Here is a 20670-nt window from a genome sequence, read left to right as displayed (position 1 = left end):
ACTGCAGAATCTGGGTTCTCACTGTATCCCAAATTTAGCAAACACCTGATTACACTTGCCGATAGTCACTTTTGCAAATGGAAAGATTAATCTCTCCTCAGATAGTTACAGTTCGTACCCTCCTAAAGCAGATATCTAAACCAGGTAGCACGAATCACAACCTCGAAGTGACAGTTGCTCTACTGCCACTAGAGGCTAGATAGATAACTCATAGCAGTTACAGCCGCTGGTTTTGTATCTAGTCAAAGTTACGTCAAGTGGCTCCTACCCAAACAGTCTGCTTTCAGTGCCTGTAAGTGTCATTTCTGTGGTGTAGGTTTGAGTATCACTAGTGTCATATCTGTGGTCTTGCCTTGCAATCTAACCAGCACTGCCATTCAAAACCAGCTCAGTGTGGCACACGTGTCCTCTTTGGCCCTGGCACCCACCTAAAGAGTGCACTTAAATACAAACATCCTGGGAATAGAAGGCACCCATCAACAAGACCCATTAAACATATGTCATTTCATACTTACTTCTTATACTTCAGACATTACTTAAGTGGTTAAGTGATGGTTTCATATTATTTCACAGGTGCAAAATGAAAACATCATGTGCTAAATGCTTTTTCAACCAAGCTTGGAAATAAGGAGTCTCAGTTTCTGCAGATCTGTGGCCCAAAACATTTGCTATGGCACGTGTTACCGTTGCTTCTGTCATGCTGATAATAAGTTTTTTCCAGCGTAAGACACTATTTTCCACTAGCTTGGCAAGTGGACAACCAGATGCAGTAGGTAAGTAAAATATTACGTAACAGTTCATCCTACACTAGCCATCCCAGATCATAGAATCATAGAATAGTTTGGGTTGGAAGGGAACTTTAAAGGCCATCTAGTCCAACTCCCCTGCAATAAGCAAGGACATCTTCAACTACATCAGGTTGCTCAGAGCCCCAAAAAACCCGATCTGGAATATTTCCAGGGATGGGACATCTACCACCTCTCTGGGCAACCTGTTCCAGTGTTTTAGCACCCTCGGAATAAAAACATTTTTTCCTTATATCTGGTCAAAATCTTCCCTTTTTTATTTTAAAGCCATTACCCCTTGTCCCGTTGCAACAAACCTTGCTAAAAAGTCTGTCCCCGTCTTTCTTATAAACCCCCTTTAGGTACTGAAAGGCCGCAATAAATTCTGCTCTGAAGCCTTCTCTTCTCCAGGCTGAACAACCCCAACTCTCTCAGCCTGTCCTCATAGCAGAGGTGCTCCAGCCCTCTGCTGTCTAATCTGAATTTATTGTCACGGCACTTTCTACAGCTCATAGAGAGAAACAGAGACCTGTGCCAGGACCGGTGTCCAAGGCAGGTAAAAGTGAATCACCTAACACTTCGGGAGCTGCAGATAGGTAAACATGAATCTCAATGCTAAATTCAGTCACATTCAACAGAGCTCAGCAACTACCTGCTCCATGTAAGAACAGAGCTCCTGGGGAAACTTCTGGGTATGCAAGCCTTACTGAGAGCCGAATCCTTTGTGTACACAGTGGTGGGCCCTCTCGTCCTCTATGTAATTTCATTGTAATTGCAGATGATCTTGGGCTACATAATATTCTGTGGATTACCAAGCATGAGTCAAGAGTTATCTTGTCCTGGAACAATAACCTGACAGAAGAAGAAACTGAGAATTACACTGTGAAGTATATTTTGAGTTATAAATTCTTCAATACCACTCATGAAAGAAAAGTAAGTAAGTTGTTCAATGATTACAGATAGTTTAAAGTGAAATGAAGTGTTACTTCATTCAGTAGATGAACTGGCATAATTTCCCTTTCAATACTTAGTACCATCTACCATCATGCACCTCCTTCTTCCTCCTTTTAGGAAAGACTGCAGGAGAAGAAAAAGATAATACGTCTTGAGTTACATTCTGGTTTTAATGCTAAAGTTAAAACACAACTTCTTGCAAAAGAAACAGAAGACATAATTAAGGAGAGTGGCTGGACAGAATTTACTTACAAGGCACCTCCAGGTCAGCTATTTCCCACACGTCATTAAGACATCCAAGCGTTCATGATAATGTCCTGTCTTACTCGGAGACATATCATTTCTGAAAGCTAATTTTTACCTTATGCTACTTTTTTTTGGCATGGAATTGTAAAGAAGATGACACATAACACCTTGGAATATTGCAGAATTATTTCCTTTATTAGACATGTTCAGATTCAGAAAACTCCAGCTCTGCTGAGCAAGATGTCAGAACTACCCAACTACTCTCTCCATTTGCCCTGGCAACTCATGTGTCTTGAAGATTGCCTTCTGTATCACCTGGTTTCAGGAAATCTTAAAAAAGCAGAGCTTTTCAAATACTATTCAGGACATTTTGTCCTTCAAGTGGGTTAGTAAGGCTTTTGGTGGTAGTAGCAGATGTGCTTCTCAATTGCCATTGTTCAAAAAGCTGAAAGACCCATTTATTCTCACCAACCACTTATTCACGCTTCTAGAAATAAGGATACAGAATGGGTTTGCAAAGGCAACCATCATGTTGTTATTAAAAAATCCATGAAAATAAATATCACTCACTCTTTTCCCCCCTTTCTTTGTTGCAGTATATATTCAGAATCTTTCATGCATCATATATAACATTTCTTTTTTCAATTGCACCTGGCATATTAAAACAGAAGCTCCTGAAGATACCCAGATCTTTTTTTCATACAGGTAAGGGTCTTGTGCAAAATAAGTATGAAACCATGTTTTTGTACCTAAGTCCTTGATTTACAAGACTCATATTTCCTTCTCAAAGACACGTAGGAAAAGATTTTGAATGCCAGCAATATATAAAAAATGCAAGGAAGAAAAATATTGGATGCCATATGAAAGAGATATATTTCCAACCATCAAGAAAAATCAATTTAAACATAACTGTAAGAGATCTGAGAAATAATTCAGGAGGACTGTCTTATTACAAAGCTTTTGTACCTCAGACAATAGGTAAGTATCGTCTATTATTACCTACTATGGAAAGTTCATTCATTGTTAATTTCATTGGTCCAGAAAGCAAAGAAATGAAAGAGGAAAGTGTGACAAAGTCAGAACATTAGTTCTAACTTCTTATGCATTCATTTGTCTGGGAATTTTACACAAAGATTAAACAAAATGGATTATTGCTCAAAAGTTTTTATTTTTTTCTCTGATGTAATAACATTGCTTCTCTATAACTGGCATTTTAAAAAAATGATAGGCTAATGTGAGAAAATGCAATTTGAAAAGCATTATACTCTTCTTTTCTCCTCTTTTTCCTATTCTCTACTTTTTCTTTTATAGTGATGAAGAAAATGTGATATAAAAAAGGAACATAAATAGACACAAGTCTCATTCACAACTGAATTTAGGAATATGAATGTTCTCAAACATTTTTAACATTTCTGTTTATTTATGATGCCCTTTTTCAGTTAAAAGTATATTGACAGTTATTTTTAATTATTGCCAGTTTTGAATGGTCATATAAAAATATTTTTTCTTACTTCTCTGGGAAGTTTGAATTAATCTCATGGGTAAGAAATTCACTTGCGTTCTAGCACAGCCCACAGATTCAAATACCTTTTAAATTATGCACATGTTGATTGTATTCCAGACCTGTAACAAGGGAATCAGTCACAATTCAAGGGATAGCAAAAAAGTCATTCAAAACTATCAAAATTTATTCTGAGGTAGATCTCATTTATTCTGTTCTAATAGATTAGAATTATTGGCTTTACCTAAAGATTTACACTGTAATCAGAGCCAGCTATAAGCAAGATCTTCTGTTTTAGCAAAATAAAACATTTTAAAGAAAGTTAGATTGTCCTGAAAAGACAATAAAAAAAAAAAAGGGGAGGGGGGCGGGGCGGGGCAGGGAACTAATCTGCAGGAAGACTGTGTTCATTGTTTTCATAGCTGACTGGGAAGATGCTCACTTTCTGACTGGCTCAATGTGTCTCACCACCCTCACAGTAAAGGATTTCTTCGTAATATCTGGTCTAAATCTAACCTCTTCCAGTTTAAAACCTTTACCCCTTGTCCTATGGCTACACTCCCTGACAAGGAGTCCCTCCCCATCTTTCCTGTAGGCCCCTTTTAGGTATTGAAAGGCTGCTATAAGGTGTCCCCAGAGCCTTCTCTTCTCCAGGCTGAACAGCCCCAACTCTCTCAGCCTGTCTTCATAAAAGAGATGCCCCAGCCCCCTGATCGTCTTCGTGGCCCTCCTCTGGACTTGCTCCAACACATCCATGTCCTTCTTATGTTGTGGGCCCCAGATCTGAATGCAGTACTCCAGGTGGGGTCTCACCAGAGTGGACTAGAGACACAGAATCACCTCCCTTGACCTGCTGGCCACACATCTTTTGATGCAGCCCAGGATACAGTTGGCCTTCTGGGCTGTGAGTGCACATTGTCAGCTCACGTAGAGCTTCTCATCCACCAGTACCCCCAGGTCCTTCTCGTCAGGGCTGCTCTCAATCCATTGTCTGACCAGACAGTATTTGTGCTTGGGGTTGCCCTGACGCACATGCAGGATGTTGCACTTGGCCTTGTTGAACCTCGTGAGGCTTGCACAGGCCCACCTCTGAAGCCTGTCAAGGCCCCTCTGGATGGCATCCCTTCCCTCTAGTGTTTCAACCACACCACACAGCTTGGTGTTGTCGTCAAACTTGCTGAGGGTGCACTCAGTCCCACTGTCCATGTCACCAACAAAGAATATTGTTCACATTATAAGTAGTGGAATTACTCTTGCACGGCTCCAACATTACCAGGGCTGTCTTCTCCCTCCTGAGAAGGGGGTTGTACCTTTCTGGTTAAGAGGCATCAAAAAAGGCTTGTTTGTATCCAGAGGTGAAAAATGCATCTTTCCTACTACAGAGACTAAACAAATAAAAGCGTATCTGCTTACTCTTCGCACCCTTCACAGCCCATGATGTGCCTCCACCCTCAAAGGTAGGTGTTGGTCACTGCCAACAGCTTTGGGGACAGGCAGAAGTGAGCAATTTTACAAGCTGAGGTAGCCCTGGGAGAAATATTTTTGCTAACTTTATGGGGTCGTTACTCAAAGAGAGGAGACTTCGCAAGGTGGGGAAGGAAAAAAGAAAAGCCAAAAAGCAAATCCCAGTGTGACATGCACTTCCATGGAGAGACACGGGGTCATGAAGCCGCAGGTGCTAGAGCCAGGCGCAACGGCTTCATGGACCAGTAATGCTGCCGCTCACCCTCTCTGTCGCTCGCTCTCTGTCTTTTCTCGCTGGCACCACACTGCAGCCATGCCAGCCCCACAGGGGCTGTCCCTGTCCACAGAGGCTTGCTGTGCTCTTCTGCCTCTGCTAGGAGGGCCTTTTTTGGGGAAGTCCAGCTGCAGTCCCTCCCTTGCAGCTGGAGAGGGCTCAGGCTGCTTGAGTACTCCAGCAGACACCGAGGACCAGTGCCCTAACACTCTTCATGCTAGAAAGAAACTGTAGAGTTGTTTATCTAAACCAAAGGTTAAAATCCTGTGAACCCAAATGTCCCTTGCTTCCAACCCTCTACCCCATCCCTCCCTGAAAAAAAAACCAAACATTGCCATCACACTCCTTGCACTTTGTGACTGGAACACAGCGGCGGGAGGGGTATTTTTTGTTTGTTTGTTTGTTTATATCTCCTAAGCACATCTTGCTTCCTCTGTAGCAAGTGCTCACCAGCTCATTTACAAAAGAGAGAGAAAGATTTCTAAAGGGTGTGTAGAAAACCTCATATATTGTGTAAGACCTTCCAGGTATTGGTACCCTGTCAGTAACCTTTCAGTGAGAGATGAAGTTCCATTTCTTTCCAAGTTACACTACCAGGCTCATGGGCAGACTTGAGGTATCCCACAAGACACAGTGGAAATAACCTGACACGGCAGGGAGCCTGTAGCAGCTCAGAGGTCTCCTGGACCTGGACTCTGGAGGGTGAACTCAAAGGCCCCACTCCTCCTGCTCACCCTTGCTAACTTCCCTGGAAGGATAAGCGGAAAAAAAAACCCAACTTCCTTTCTTTGTTTTGATAGAGAAATGGATGCCACTTAGTGAGCAGCACTTTTAACGAAAATGCGTCACTCACTGAACACCTTCTTTGGGTGTGACGACAATCTCCAAAAATAGTCAGCAGTATATTTTAGGGACTAACGCACTGTGTTTGTTTTGCATCAGCATAAATACGAGAAAGAACATGAGGTACAGGAGGTCTCTCTGTGCTCTTTTTTCAGAGAAACTGAACCCGCCGATCAACGTCTCTGTTTCCCTTGAAAACAGAAGTATTATAATTCACTGGAAACCCCCGCCTACTATTGGTTCTGCAAGAAGCAAGTGCTTTTTGTATCAAGTGAAAATAACAGATCGTAAGGTAATAAATTTTTTTAATCTGTACAGCGTAACTTTCATAAAAACTAGGCATCCCTTGAATTTAACAGAATTAAAACTCAAACAAACTTTAAAGAAACCTCAAAGTCTTTCATAAAGGATCCAACTTTTCTCGTCTTTCTGGTCAAAAATGGAAAATCAGCACATTTAATGAAGTTTTTCGGAGTCATGCTTGCATTCAGGTGGACTGGTTGTTTTTTTCTTTTCATCTTGAATTTGAATTGTGCATTAGCATCACATAATTATTGACTTTTTTGTTATAGGAAAAGGAGCATTGATAAAAAGAAAAAAATAGCAGCTACTTTGATAATATTTTTTAAGAAAAAAAATTACGTTATTGTTGCTATTTCTACATACATCATTAAAGAATCACCTGTGTTGTTTGCATACATTATGTATTATATATATATTATATATTTTAAAATCTTTCATGGTGTATCAGCAACTTCTCTTAGTCTTACCTGTAAGAAATAGAACAGTGTTATAGTTTAGGTTATGCTGTACGGTGACTAAATGCTGTTTGGCATTACCAGGTGCCATTTTTAAATTACCTGGAAATAAGTGCTTAAAAGTTTTCATGCAGAAAACTTAATTCAGAATATGATAGGTATGAAATTCAGATGTGTTTTGGAATGTAATTTTTCTGAATCTTTTGTGTTTTCATTCAACTTGTCTAACGCTTTTCTTTAAGAACCTTGATGTTTTTCTTTAAGAACGTAAAACATAGCTAAGACTTAGGTAAGTCTTATCTGAGCTGGCTGCAAACATTTAAGAGACAATTAAAGGCTGAAAGAACATATGACTAAATTGATATGCATGCACACTTTGTTAGACACAGTAGCAAAGAGAAGCGCAGTGCGTTAGATACGTTATTGATCATATAATGTTATCTTCATAAATAACAGCAGGGTTTATTAATTCAGGTGCAGCTCTAATACTGACAGGCAGTTTCCAGAAGGGGTTTGACTCTTCCCATATTCCCTCATTGCAGCCTGTGCAAAAGGAGCTCAGGTCTATACGTGGACATCCCAAAGCTTCACGGTTCTCTTTGGGTTTTTCCAGAAGAAAGACAGGTGGCCTCCTTCTAGCCCACTTCTACAAATAGTTATCATCCCCTTAACAATTCCCAAGTCTAATACTTCAAAAACACTGCCACAGACATCTGGGGGCTTGTCCCTCTCCATTCACAAAGCTCCTAATCACCAATGGCTGAAAGCAAAGGGAGCAAGGGAGGTTCATGCTGGATCCTTAGTATCCTGTTCAGACACATGCTGGAGCCCTTCTGATCCCTTCCTGCCCATGCCCAAAGATTTCCTTCCTGTTTCAAGACTCAGAGCAAGGGCGGTGGCAGCGGGAAGGGCTGGGAGTAAGGGCTCCCTTCCCACTGCAGGGCTGGGATGTGCCCAAGGTGAGCAGGGAGATCCTGCAATCCACGGTGTTCATGTGGCCACTGCAGCCCCGGGTTCCCAGCTTCCTAACACCTTCTATTCTCTGGAAGGAAATGTCGAATACATTAAATAGTCCAGCATCCTTACTTAAATGGAATAAACCTCTTTTATTTTCCTTGTTTTATACAGCTGCTCCTCTGCTTTTGTACACATCTGCAGGACATAAACATAGGAGGGGAAAGCAAAGAAAAGTAATTTGGGTGTGGAAGTGAATGAACACCTACAGCAGTGGAAAATAATGGCTTTATTGTTTTTTTTTTCACAGACAGGATGGTTTGGGAATATAGGAAAGAAGCAGCTGAAATAGCAACAAAAAAAAGACATATGAGGGCACAAGATAAATGATGGGGCTTTAAGGTAGATTTAAGGAGAATGAATGTCAAAGTTAGTAATGACTGAAACAGTGGTTACCTAGCCAAGCAGCAAAAAAGGAGAAGGCGGGGGGTGGGGTAGGGTGGAATCTGTGGAAAGTTTAGGAAGAAAACGGCAGCAGTATGACAGGAGACACAGGAGGGAGAAGAATGGAGGAAGGCTGAGATTCTGTTTCCTGGCCAAAGCAAGGTTTTAATTACTTTCACAGAGACTTAATGAGTATTAGGGTGTCCTTAAGCAGGCTTGTAGATGTTTGTTAAAGAACAGGTAGGAGTATAATGATTAAAATATATAAGTCTATATTTATTTATTCTGAATACCTGAAGAGATGACTTGCTGAATACTTACGCGCACAAATAATAACACTGTGATACAGATTGATAAAGCTTGAAAATAGGCAATTGAGTCTGTAGGTAACAGGAAGCTAGGAAGAGTTGGCATGTACCATGGGAAGCAAGATTAGAATTTGAAATGTTGGGTAAGTCTGAAATGAACAAGCCAAAAATTCAGTAATAAGGAAAATCCTATGATTAGGAAGTACAGGTCAAATGCGCAAGCACAAAATAAGGAATTAATGTGTAGGCAGCAATGCAGAAAAGGTCTGTGGATTACACTGAACCACAAACTGAGTCAGTCTTTCCACGTTATTACACAAAGGTCAAATATTATTCAAGTATATATGACAGGCATGTCACATGCAATATGTAGGTTGTGACTAATTCGCCCTTCTAGTTACTGAGGTTCACCTGAAGTTTCAAACTGTGCTTTGGGTACCACCACAAAATATAAATATACTGAAAAAAAAAAATCAGAGAACATGAGAGTTACCAAAATGAGCATAAGCTTTGAAAACCTGCTCTAGGAGTGGAAGACTGAAGGACATGGTCTAGAGTAACTTATGTTAACAATCTTCTGGTAAATAAAAGAGCATAGGGTTCATACTTACCCATGACAGCTTGTGAGTAGGATAAACAGAGAATGGCTAAATTCGAAGCAAAGAAAACACAGGCTAAAATTTAGGAAAAGTGCTCTAATTCCAAGGAAAGTCCAGCAAGGGAACAGGTTTCTGAGGCCAATTGGGGATGGCTCTGTATAGAGTTACCAACAATAGATTAGACAAACCTCCTCCACAAATGTTCTGGGTGGATATGACTGCAAGTTCCTGCACATCATGACTGCCAGAAGTTGAACTATGTAATTTTACAAAAAGTCTTTCGGTCCTGCATTTTGGAATTTTCCTATGATGACATATTATTTGCTCTATAGGAAGAAATTTTCAGGCACTGCATTTGGTTAGCACCTAACCCTCGCAGTCGCTTCAGTGTGCTTTTGAAAGCGCAAGGGCTTTGACACTTTTTTACTTACTTTTGAAAAACTTAACATGTGAACTTTTGGACCTATTTTTGCCACCAGATCTGGAAAGGTCTGAAACAGTGTGAAGGAAGAGAAAGAAATGCCATGGTACACAAGGTCAAACCCACACTGGTCTTATAGTACTACCACATCATGCTTTCCTAACAACCAAAGATGCAAAGATTCTGGGCCCCTCCATGCCCGAGACGCATATTTTATACTTCTTTTCAGCTTTCTGACACTATTTTTAATTTTTAGAAACAGGAATTTTCTCTCCTGCTTTCTTCTTTTCTGTTCGTTCTTAAATTCTTGGCATTTTCTATTTATAGCAAGTGGCTTCCATTTTCAAAAGTGATGAATGACTTAAACTCTGTTTTAAACTCTGACACTCCTTGTGTTGGCTTTATTTTTTGAAGTGATGTGCTTTCTTTTATAGGCACAATTAAAGATGTTGCAAGATAGTCACTAAAATAGTGGGCATCCCTCACCACCAGTCAGCTGAAAAATGCAAGATTTTATTCCACCAGACACACAAGTATAGCATGCTACGCACACCACAACCTTAAAAACTTGCAGTTTCATAGTTACGGTATGCGTCCTATACTTGGTGTGGTAAGAAATTAAAGGGGAATCAGAGTTTTCAAAATCTTACTGTCCTACCATAGCAGATACCTCCTTCCATCTTATCAGTTCTAGGCTCTCCTTCGTTTGCAGTCCTGAGTTTTAATACGTACCAAGTAAAAGTCAAATTGTGTCTGGACCTAAACGCTTGTTCTGAAAATCTCTTCCTACTAGTTTAGAGATGTAAATAATAGCATTTGACATTCCTAGATTTATATCTGTTTGAACTGCAATGTGAAATCACCTAAACTAAAATAACCCCCTAAACCAATCTTGATAGATTGTAGATGTCACTGCAGAGAAATATGAGTATCCGTTTCATAAACCAGCAAAAAAATGTGCAGCACAAGTGAGGGTAAAGAAAGATGTATGCATAAGAAACAAGATTTGGAGCGAATGGAGTGAACCAGTGTTTATTCACAGTGGTAAGTTATCGCGTATTTACTATTCATAACCCTTATCATTAGATATGTTATTACCATTCAACATATTTACTTCGTTATTGCGTCTGTTCTTCTCCTTGCTGTATTATTGTAGCATAACAGTGCCTAGAGGTCCACGGCACGTACCAGGTTCACACAGCTCTAAGTGCTGTAGGGAAAGATAGCCCTTGGTCTAATGAGTTGCACTTCCTTGGTCCTAAGGTAGTCTAGCACAGGGCTGTTCTCCTGAGGTAAATTACATCTGACTCTTGACAGCCTTTAGAAAATAATAATGGTCAGCAGCCAAAAAGCTCACAACACCCTCCTGCCTGCCCTGCAGTGGACAGCCCAAGCACCTCTACAAATGCTTTCAACTGGAGTTAGTAAGCTAAGAAAATCACAAAAGACATAATATTCGTCAAATCACATAGTCCATAAGCAGTAAGTCTAATATCTCTTTTACTACAACAGGGGAATAGTTTATTATCTGACAGAGGTAGGAGATAGTTTAGGTCTCATTTAAATAGGTGCTCTGGGGCCTACAGCTTACTTCAGCAGAAATTAAACAAGAGCCTTGTAATACTTTTCCTTCAACTCCTATGACTAGGTTTTAATATTTGTGTGCTTACAAGGGAAACTTGTGCTTTCTGTCATGAGAAAAATGCCTCCACATTCAGCAGCTTCTTGATGTCAAGTTGGGTGAAGAGGAAGTAGTATAATGGAATGATACTATATTTATGGAGAGAAACTGATGCATAGACTTGTCACTGTACATTGACATGCAAAAAAAAAAGTACAACACTATTGGTAATAAAACAGAAGAAGATAAATGTCTTTATTTAATGCAACAGACTGTGTATTTTGGAATAAGTCTTTGATCTGTTGAGCTTCAAGTACGTATTTTTCTGATGACACAGGAGATACAAGGCCAGAAATTATTATTTTTGCAATGGATTGAATGTAAATTCAGTTATAGGGTTTATAGTATGTCACCTCCCTACTCTGTCAGACGCCTCACTGTATCCCACTGGTCTGTTGACACCTCTCAGCTGCCACCTTTGTTGGCCCAGATTCATTCGTGTCATTTCAAAAGTGTCTCACTTATGAAACGCTTGGGGAGAGAGAAGCCTAGTTGCTCCACATGCTCACCGTATTTCAGGCCATCAGAGACTTGAATTGCCCTTTGGAGATGCTTCTTCTCTCTGAAGACAGAGAGAGCCTAGGACCGTAGCATGGCCAGCAGAGGGGTCTGCCTGGTGTCAGGCTGGACACAGCTGATGTGTAGTTGCGGAGGGAGGGGAAATTAGAAGGACTTTCCATCGTGGGGGAATGTGGATTTACTCACTCCCTACCAGCCCCACACCAGAAGAAGGAAATGGAGCTGAACAGTCATCCATCCTGGTTCCAGCCTACCAACCTTGCTCGCAGCAGCTGCTACTCTCCTGCAGCAGTTTTCAACACCACTGCTTTCCCAGCTTCCGCTACAGCTGTTGTTGAGGCTGAACAAGCACAGCATGTTTCCTCTGCTTCAGAAAAGTTTATGGTAGACAAGACTGCTTGCCACTGCATTTAAGCTATAATATCTGCATGTGCTCAGTGCAGCATGTTGTTTTTCCCCTGGAGCATACTGCACATATGCACAAGTTCATATGATGTGGCGATTTCCCTTCTTCCTTGCTGTACTTGGAGAGGACTGGTGGTCTTTTATAAAACAAATCTATGAGTATATTACATCGAGGGGTCACACGCTCAGGCAAACCTCTTTAAACATCTCCTTTGATGCCTAGAGAAAGTTTTCTGCCCATTTTATTTTGGGAACATACGTAAGTGGACATTATGAAGTGTATTTTAATATTGCCTAGATTAAAAAAAACCAGCCTTGTATTAGTAGTATCACTCATGGCAACTCCATGAAAGTCAGGTACCTAATTTCATAGGCACAGTGAATTGACAAAATTGAATCTTTCTGTGGAATAACTTGAAAGGAAAAACATCCATTCAGTTTTGTTTATTTTGGAATGTGTCAAATATTCTGCTGAAAGACTTGAAGGAGCATGCAATGACCTGCTTTTTGTTTGCTTCTACATGACATTCCAATGTTTCATCTACGAAATGTGCTACATTTCTATAAGGATGCATTTTTAAGAGGCATTTCAGCCTCCATTTAAAAAAGCTGAAACATCAAAATGAAATAACATAATTCAAAACATAACTAAAATATTTGTTCTGAAATGTTCCTTTGACATGAAAAGAATTTGTTAATTTTCTCATGGGAAACACATTCATTTTCCATTGCAATTAGCATATGCCCTTGAAAAAAACCACAATTTAAACTGAACTGAGCTATTTAGTATAGAAACTTTCTGCTGAAAAAGAAATGTTTGATCAGCTCTTTTCATATATAGAAAGCTGAAATAATTGGTCTAATTTTTAGAGCTGCTGAGCATTCATAGATCTCTTTGAAGTTAGTAGTAATTCAGAGGTGTTCTGCATTTTTGCAAACCAAGCCACTTGTTTTGGTTTTAAAGTACTGTTATCTGTGACTAAGTTTAAGCATTTGCATCTGAAAAAAACCCCACTGTAAAATGGTCTACCTAAAAGAATGTATGTGCTGCTTTTTCTTTCTCCTTCCCAAAATGCATGAGGTAAGAAAGCAGGAGAAACGAACCTCTTTGTGGTTTGGTTGATGAAAAGACCACTGCTTCCTCTTCTCTCGGGTGTGTACGTGATATGGGGTTAGTAGAATGATGCAGAACAATTACCTCAAACAAAAAAATTTCTACTACTCAGTCCAGACATTGTTCGCGATATGTTTTCTGAGCCCTCCTCTCAAAAGACAAGATGGGAAAAACTCCCTTTTCATCTCAAAGTGAATAAAGAGTAGTTTTGTATTTTAGTAGAACGTAAGTGTTATTCTTATGCACAGTTTTACTCCAAGGTTTGTGAGTTTTTTCTTGGTTTCATATCAAATTTGTGGAAATTCATAATATCCTTGGTTTTAAACTACAGATGGGTTCAAACTATGAACTTCTGTTCAATTCTTTTATTCTTTGAATTTGATCTAGATTGACCCTAAAACTATTGTTTAACTGACCTCGGACTATTAACATTTTAAGAGCTGTTCCTGCCTGTTTTTCTTCAAAGCACTTAGTTCAAAGCAACCCAAACTAGTTGTGGTTCTAAAGCTATGTATTAAAAAAAAATAATTCCAAAAATACATTTTTGAGTCAATTAAAGACATTAGCATTTTGGTATTTGGGATATTTTGGAAGAAGGAATGCAAGGTACAGAGCAGTAGTATTTGTTGAACAGCATAAATACATATTTCAGAATGTTTGCTGGCATTTCTGTAGGACTTAGGGGTAAAAAAGGTAAATATAATGAAAACCAAATGTGTCTTCTTGAGTCAAAGGGAATATTTTCTTTGACAAAAAGCTTTTATTTTCATTTTGTCTTAAACCAGTTACAGCTGTGAAGGGGTGAGGAGGCAGTGGCAGGGTATTCATGGTGCGTGGAGATGGGAGGTGGCAACAGCAGGAGTCCAGAAGCAGCTGGGGCAGCGGAGGTGTGTCAACAGCAGATGGACAGAGGGTTTGATACTCAGAGGAATCAAGGCTGGATGGAAGTATCCAGTGGCAGGACAGGCCATGCCTAGCAGAAATCCAGGGAAAGGAGGGGATGGAGCGTACCGGAGCAAGGGAAAGTGCTTGAGTGAGGCAGCAGCAAGGCTGAGGGGAAGAGGAAGGAGCAGTGCTGAAGTCAGAAGCCCCTGTTTCCCCTAAAAAAGCTCCAGGAAATGTTTCTTTAAATCTGTAGCACTTCAGGAATAGTGCAATATTTATGAGTCAATATATAACTAATCCATTTATGAACTACCCTTTCCCACATTATTAACACTACCTTTCTCTCTTCTTTTTAAGAAAAGACAGTGGATGTCATGCTGCTAAGCCTCACCTTGTTTTGCCTCCTGATTTTCCTTGGAGGTTTGCTGATATGTGCATTTAGAAGGTAAAGTACCTTTCTGGAAGGTAGTATAAATTTCTGGTCAGGGAAGAAGAGAAGTGGAGATGAGGGTAAGCAAACAATAAAATGGATTAAAGTCAAACACAGATCCTCTCAGATAAGTTATGTTTACAAGAAGCAGTTAATTGTGCATTTCCAACTACTCTTCCAACAAAGAAGTGCCACAGCTCCCATCACAGCCCCTAGAGCTCCAGTCTCACACACTACTCTCAGCTGTTTCTCTGCCACTGTAAATGACATTTTCTCACCTTTGACTGCTGCCTCTCCACCCTCTGTGTGACTTTGCCCTGTGCTTTTGTGGATTCTACATTCAGGGTCACCAATGTTAATCATGACAAAGATTAATTGCATTTGCCACGTTGCCCAATTTCGTTTCATAATCCATGGGTATTACCGAAAGCAGTCTTTTACTCTAAGCTGGACAGTTTACAAGAAATGAATAAAAAGAGAAAGTCAGGCTGATGGAAGGAATTTGCTTTGCTGTACTATTAGCTTTCCTATTGACAGGGCTGAGAAGGCTTTCTTGAACTGAAAAAAAACTTGTTCAGGGTAGGACGGTAACTCAAGATGCCTTAATATTCGGAAGGTACAGTATGTAAATGGAACCTCCATTAAAAATAAATGGATTATTTAATTAATGACTAAATATGATTCCTAATTAGGATTAAAGAAGTTTTCATGTGCTTTATCTTCTTTCAGTAAATAAAGACTCAAGGCAAACAAAGCATGCAATTGAAAACCATTTGCACCTAAATATAAAACAATATTCTGGTCAAATAATGAGGAGTGACTTTGGCCTCAAGAGAGTAATTCATTTATGCCTGTTAAAAGCCAGTCAGGCTGAAGAAGAGCTGGGACAAATGTTGAGAAAAATGTCTGCAGTGAAACAGAGAACGGTAGAATGGCTTTAGGTAGATGCCTGTCTAATTAGCATATGTATTACAAAGCATTATTGAATGATCTGTTCCTGCAGACATTTAAGAGTTGCGTGTCTGTACCACTCTCTTGTAGGTATAGATGCCTGGAAGTTATAACCACACCTGTTCCACATCCTTCAGATAATATCAAAACTTGGTTAGCTGCAGATGAGACTCACCACCAGGTAGAGTGTGTCTGTCTTTTTTTTCTCACTACATTGACACGTCTGATACTACTTGCGATCAGAATGGTACAACATTGCATTTGGAGCAGCGGGTCGGTTTTAAGACAAACCAGGAAAAAGGTATGCAGAGTGTTTGTTGTGAAGCCAGAAGAGAACAGATAGCTTCTGCAGATCACAGGGCAATGATCTCAGTAGACAGGATGGAGAAAATCCTCAGGGGAGTATTATCTCAAGAGTGCCTCAAAGAGAAAGTGTTTCAGCATATGCACACTCAATGGGTTAACATTTTAAGGAGTGATCACCCTGACTCCCTGCAGTACAGTCAATTATGGGGTTTTACATGTATAAGCATGGAGGCAAGTTATCAAAGGGAAAGTTTTTGTGGAGATCTGCAAGTCATTGTTTATGTTGTAGTAAATGCATGCATTCTTATGGTAAATAAGGTAAAGATCCACAAAACAGAAACTACCCCAACTGTGTACCTGCTGCAGGATAAAATCGTGTACAGAGGTGTTTACTTTGGAAGAGATGATGTGCTGTAAGTTCAGATGCTAGCTTATCTCATGGGAAATTACAAGTCTTCATTCAACCAGGCAAAAAAGAAAACAAATATTTGCAATATTTGTGTGGCTATCATGAATGGAGCTCTTTGGCAGGCGCATTCAATGCTTCTTATCGCTGTCTGCCATTGTGTGAGTTAAAGGAAAAAATGCAGTGGCATTGGTATAAGCAGCGGTATAGATCCCTACAACTCTGGTGACGCTGTGCTCCAGGAGGCATGGTAAGATTGCCTCTTATCTGGTTCTTCTGGAACACCTGATGAGAAGTTGCAGGTGTGCTCAAACTCTTGGGGGGGAAATATCATTGAAATAGAAAACTGTAATAAGGATTTTCTCCATCCTGTGTACTCAAAACATTTGTTCAGAGCCTCTGCAGGATTTCTATTAATTTTACTCTGTCCTACTTTATTACTGTACTTACACTGCAGTATCATAATCTCTTCTAGTAGTGCATTCAGCAATGTAACCAACGATTGACAATGTGAGCTGTTATGCCATCTTTCCCAGGGATAAAATATATGCCTTCCAGTATTGTGTTTCAGTTTTTGTATGAATATACCTACATGATTGCAAACTCTGACAGAAACCATGGACCATCTCAATTTATGAATCACAATTCGAATCGTGAGGCAAGAGGAGTGGGTTGTTTTGTTTTGTTTTGTTTTACCTTCTCAAAGACAAATTTATGGAAAAACTGATGTGCATATGCTATATAATCATATTACAAACAACAAGATTGAAGTGTTTTGAACTGGCAGCTGGAGTTCATTCCACAAGCCTGGGGCTGGCTCCCAAGACCACCCTGTGCTCCTCTTCTTCTTTACAGTCATCTTCTCAGGAAAGAAAAGCCCAAGAGCTCCTGAACTCTACTGAAGCCAAGTCTCTTATTCTTAAGATTCAAAGCCATTTCTGGCCAAAATTATTTGACCAAATTTGACCCCAAAGGTGCCATATTTACCACCTTTTCTCTGCAAAAATGCCTTGGTGGCCTTTTCACCAGTAGTGCTGTGCAAATTAACTAATAATTCCCCTTGTGTTGGCCACAAGGCAGAATGTAAAGATAAAATTGTCATCATCAAACTTATTTTCTGTATCTCCCTCCACCCTAGAACTGCATATATTGCTATTTAGGGGGGTCTTTTTATTTAATATATAAATAAAAAAAATCACAGTAATCAATGATCACCACAAAAAAATATATTTCACATCACTAACAGAGAAAGAAGACATTTTTGTCCCAAACTTTTACAAACACTGAATATACCTTTGACAGGAAGACCTCAGCATAGCCGTGTAATTACTGTCTAGATGATTACAACAAGTGGCTGAGATGACTGTTGATGGCACTACTAGGAAAGATAAATTGAATAAAACATATGGAACATATCAGTATCTGAAATATTGCTGACACCTGGAAGAGTAAAGACATTGGCTTTGGACTCATTGTAAGAGTTAAGAAGACTGGGTGCTGAAATAATCTGTTCTATCCAACAAATAAATATAACCCCTGAAAGCTAGACTGTGACTTTGACATAACTCTTAGGTCCTTAGGTACATAGTCATATCAGCCAGGAGGGTGACAAGCAACAAAATTAAGGTTCAGAACAACTAAGCAAATTTGCCTATGAGCAACTTTTATATTGAGTAACTCATATGACCCCTGTATTCCAGTTATCACGCCAGAGTAAATAATCTGTTCTAAACCCAGATATACCAAACAAGTAGCATGCTTGTAACAATATCCAGAATTTGTAATACTATTGAATGCAGAAGTTGTGCATAATATTATTTTTATTCAACAGAAACAAATGTCAATGCAAATGGAGATGCACTCAGAGGTTACTATGGGAACACCAGAAGAGAACGGAGACGAGATCATTCTCAAACAGTGGAGACGTTTGAAGGCATCTGGATTAGAAAACCCGTAGGGAGGATGCACTTTTTTTATCTATATGCAAGAGTTACCTTTCTGTGAGGTGGACAATATTTTGACAGATCTAAGAAAAGCTGATACTGGAGTTTGTCTGAGCCCAATAATTTGAAATATTTTGAGCTCTGACATTGTGCAACTCTTAAAATGAGCTTTGGATCACAAAGGCAAAACAGTACCTTGCAGTTTGTCTCTACTACTGATCTTCAGCCCAGTAAAATCACAGCACCTCAGACAATATGATCTAATATTGAAGTCCGCTTGGGTTAAAATGGAATTGGAGTTAGTGTTTCGTAATGCTGCAATAGTTTCCAAGTACTGTCTGATAGATCAATGTCTTCGAAGACATGAATTCATACAAGTCTCATACTAGCTATTCAACATCTGATTGGTCATGACTAATGGTGGAAGCAATGAATGATTCTGGAAACAGCAGCAGAAGATCACAAGGGTTCTCTAAATCTCCCAAAAAACCAGTTTCTGAGGCACTCCATTGTGTAAGTAGACATCAACCAGAAAGAAGAGTCAGGTGTGAAGACATAAGGTCTTCTCATGTGATGGACTTATTCCTTTGAAGTTAGTAAAAGGAGAAAACTTTAGACAAGGTAAAGAAAACAAAGTTTTCAGCTGTATTATGATTGCTTAAATAAGTATAACTCAGAGAAGTTAAAGTTCCGAACTGACCATCTATTGCTATTTATTTTTCCCTGTCCTTTTAAAGAAACCTTTCTTTCCATTTCCATGAGGTGGTGAGCCATGCCAGTTCATTTTGAGGTACACAACCAGGGCAGACTATCTTAACTGTTAGTTGAGACAGTATTTATTGACTACAAGAGAAGGAATATAGGGCCCCGATTTTTCAAGGAAGACATTTCTGTTGACCGTAAACTGTTTTTGTGGGTGGGAAATACAAATAAATGATGGACCTAATTTTCTGGAAGGCTTGGAAGCTACCTAAAAAATTCCTGCTTTAATTCCTGGTAAAATTTCTCCATGTTCAAAATAATATTTGTTGAAGGAAATATTTGGTTACACTTGAAATAACATTTTTTGTGTTATTGTAGGGAATGATATAAAAATTTTGTTTGTGCTTTTTTGAAACATTCAGTTTATAAGATACACTTCTGTGCAGAGATTTGATTCACCTAAATATTCTTTTTTTTTTGGTAAACTCTCTCCCTCACCACCGTGGTGAAGACTGCACTCTTTAATACTAAGAGTGTCTGGTAACACCTCAAGACCCTGAGTTGGAAGTGCCTGAAGAACAAAAGGACCATCATTGACTTTGTTCAACATAATATCAAGTTCATGATGTCAGGAAAAAGCAATTAACTTTACTAAGTAGTGCTACCTTTCCTGTTGCATTGTAGTTTTTACAGAAGGTAAGGATGGCCTTACCTTTGAACATCAGTGCTCTTCGCCCTGTACCTGTCAGCCTGGTGCCTGTGCATATCCTCAGGGAGAAGACGAGTGGTAGATATCAGGTACTGAATCAAGTTTCAGTAATGACAGCTCCCATAATGTCTCCTTCTCTGTCTTGAGCGTAGATGGGAAAACCAGCAATCAACATACTCATTTTTCTCTTGCATGGTCAGACACCATCTCTGTGCGTAGACAAGGCAGTTTATCCCATCAGCCATGGTCCAGGCATGTTTTCTCAGGAAGGAGGGGAAGAATTACTATTTTACTTAAAAATCATTACAGGAGGCATTTAGAAAACAAGTGTCATGAACTTACATATTCCTTTCTTGGTGAGGATATAGAACTGATATAATGAAAGAATCAGAACATATGTGAGCTAAGTGGGGTAGAGAAGTACCACACATTCGCCAAACACATCTGGAAACCAGACCTCTTACAATGAAATCAGGCCACAGTGAATATTATATTGTTCCTTAAAATATACTTGATATACATATATTTTTTATAGTTTTGGCTTGCATCGCTTGAAGCCCACAACCAGTGCCAGGATTTAAAATAAGACAGAGAACCTATAGATAAAAGTAATTTTACCTATTTTACCTGAACATAGAAGAATTCTTTTAGATCAAAATTGCTTTGCTTACAAGAGGCCTCTGTTTCTGTCAATAAACACAATTCTCCCACATGCACACGGCAACCTCCAGACACACACCACACTGAAAGATATCAGTTGTATGGAAAATTAATCCTAAAGTGCAAATTTTTAAATAAAAAAATCAGTATCTGGATCTTTATGAGAAAAACTCTTCCAATTTGTTTACAAAATAGTATAATTTTTCCTTAAAATAAGAATATTATTCTAAATCTATCCTAGATTTATGCTGCAATAGGGAATTAATGTGCAATATATAATGATGAAATATAATTACCTGAAAGCAAAACTGTGCAACCCTCAGTATGGCAATAAACATTTAATTATATACAAAATCTTACTCAGCTCATCTGGCTTGCTCCTGTAAATTAAGTTCTCGCCTTCACCTT

General features: G+C 39.4%; 1 protein-coding gene across 1 annotated transcript; it reads left to right on the top strand.

Moving 5' to 3' along the window:
- The first annotated feature begins 670 nt into the window (after nucleotides 1-670).
- LOC134522497 (interleukin-5 receptor subunit alpha-like) lies at nucleotides 671-18505 on the top strand. Its single transcript, XM_063350253.1, has 10 exons — nucleotides 671-773; nucleotides 1564-1718; nucleotides 1857-2004; nucleotides 2582-2690; nucleotides 2776-2963; nucleotides 6223-6359; nucleotides 10451-10595; nucleotides 14513-14600; nucleotides 15627-15717; nucleotides 18080-18505. Exons 1-10 carry the CDS (start codon nucleotides 671-673, stop codon nucleotides 18203-18205), a joined length of 1290 nt encoding a protein of 429 aa, XP_063206323.1. The 3' UTR covers nucleotides 18206-18505.
- Nucleotides 18506-20670: the final 2165 nt, after the last annotated feature.

This window comes from Chroicocephalus ridibundus, chromosome 1, assembly GCF_963924245.1.
Source record: "Chroicocephalus ridibundus chromosome 1, bChrRid1.1, whole genome shotgun sequence".
NCBI lineage: Eukaryota > Metazoa > Chordata > Aves > Charadriiformes > Laridae > Chroicocephalus > Chroicocephalus ridibundus.
This window is presented reverse-complemented; position numbering and strand designations above follow the sequence as displayed.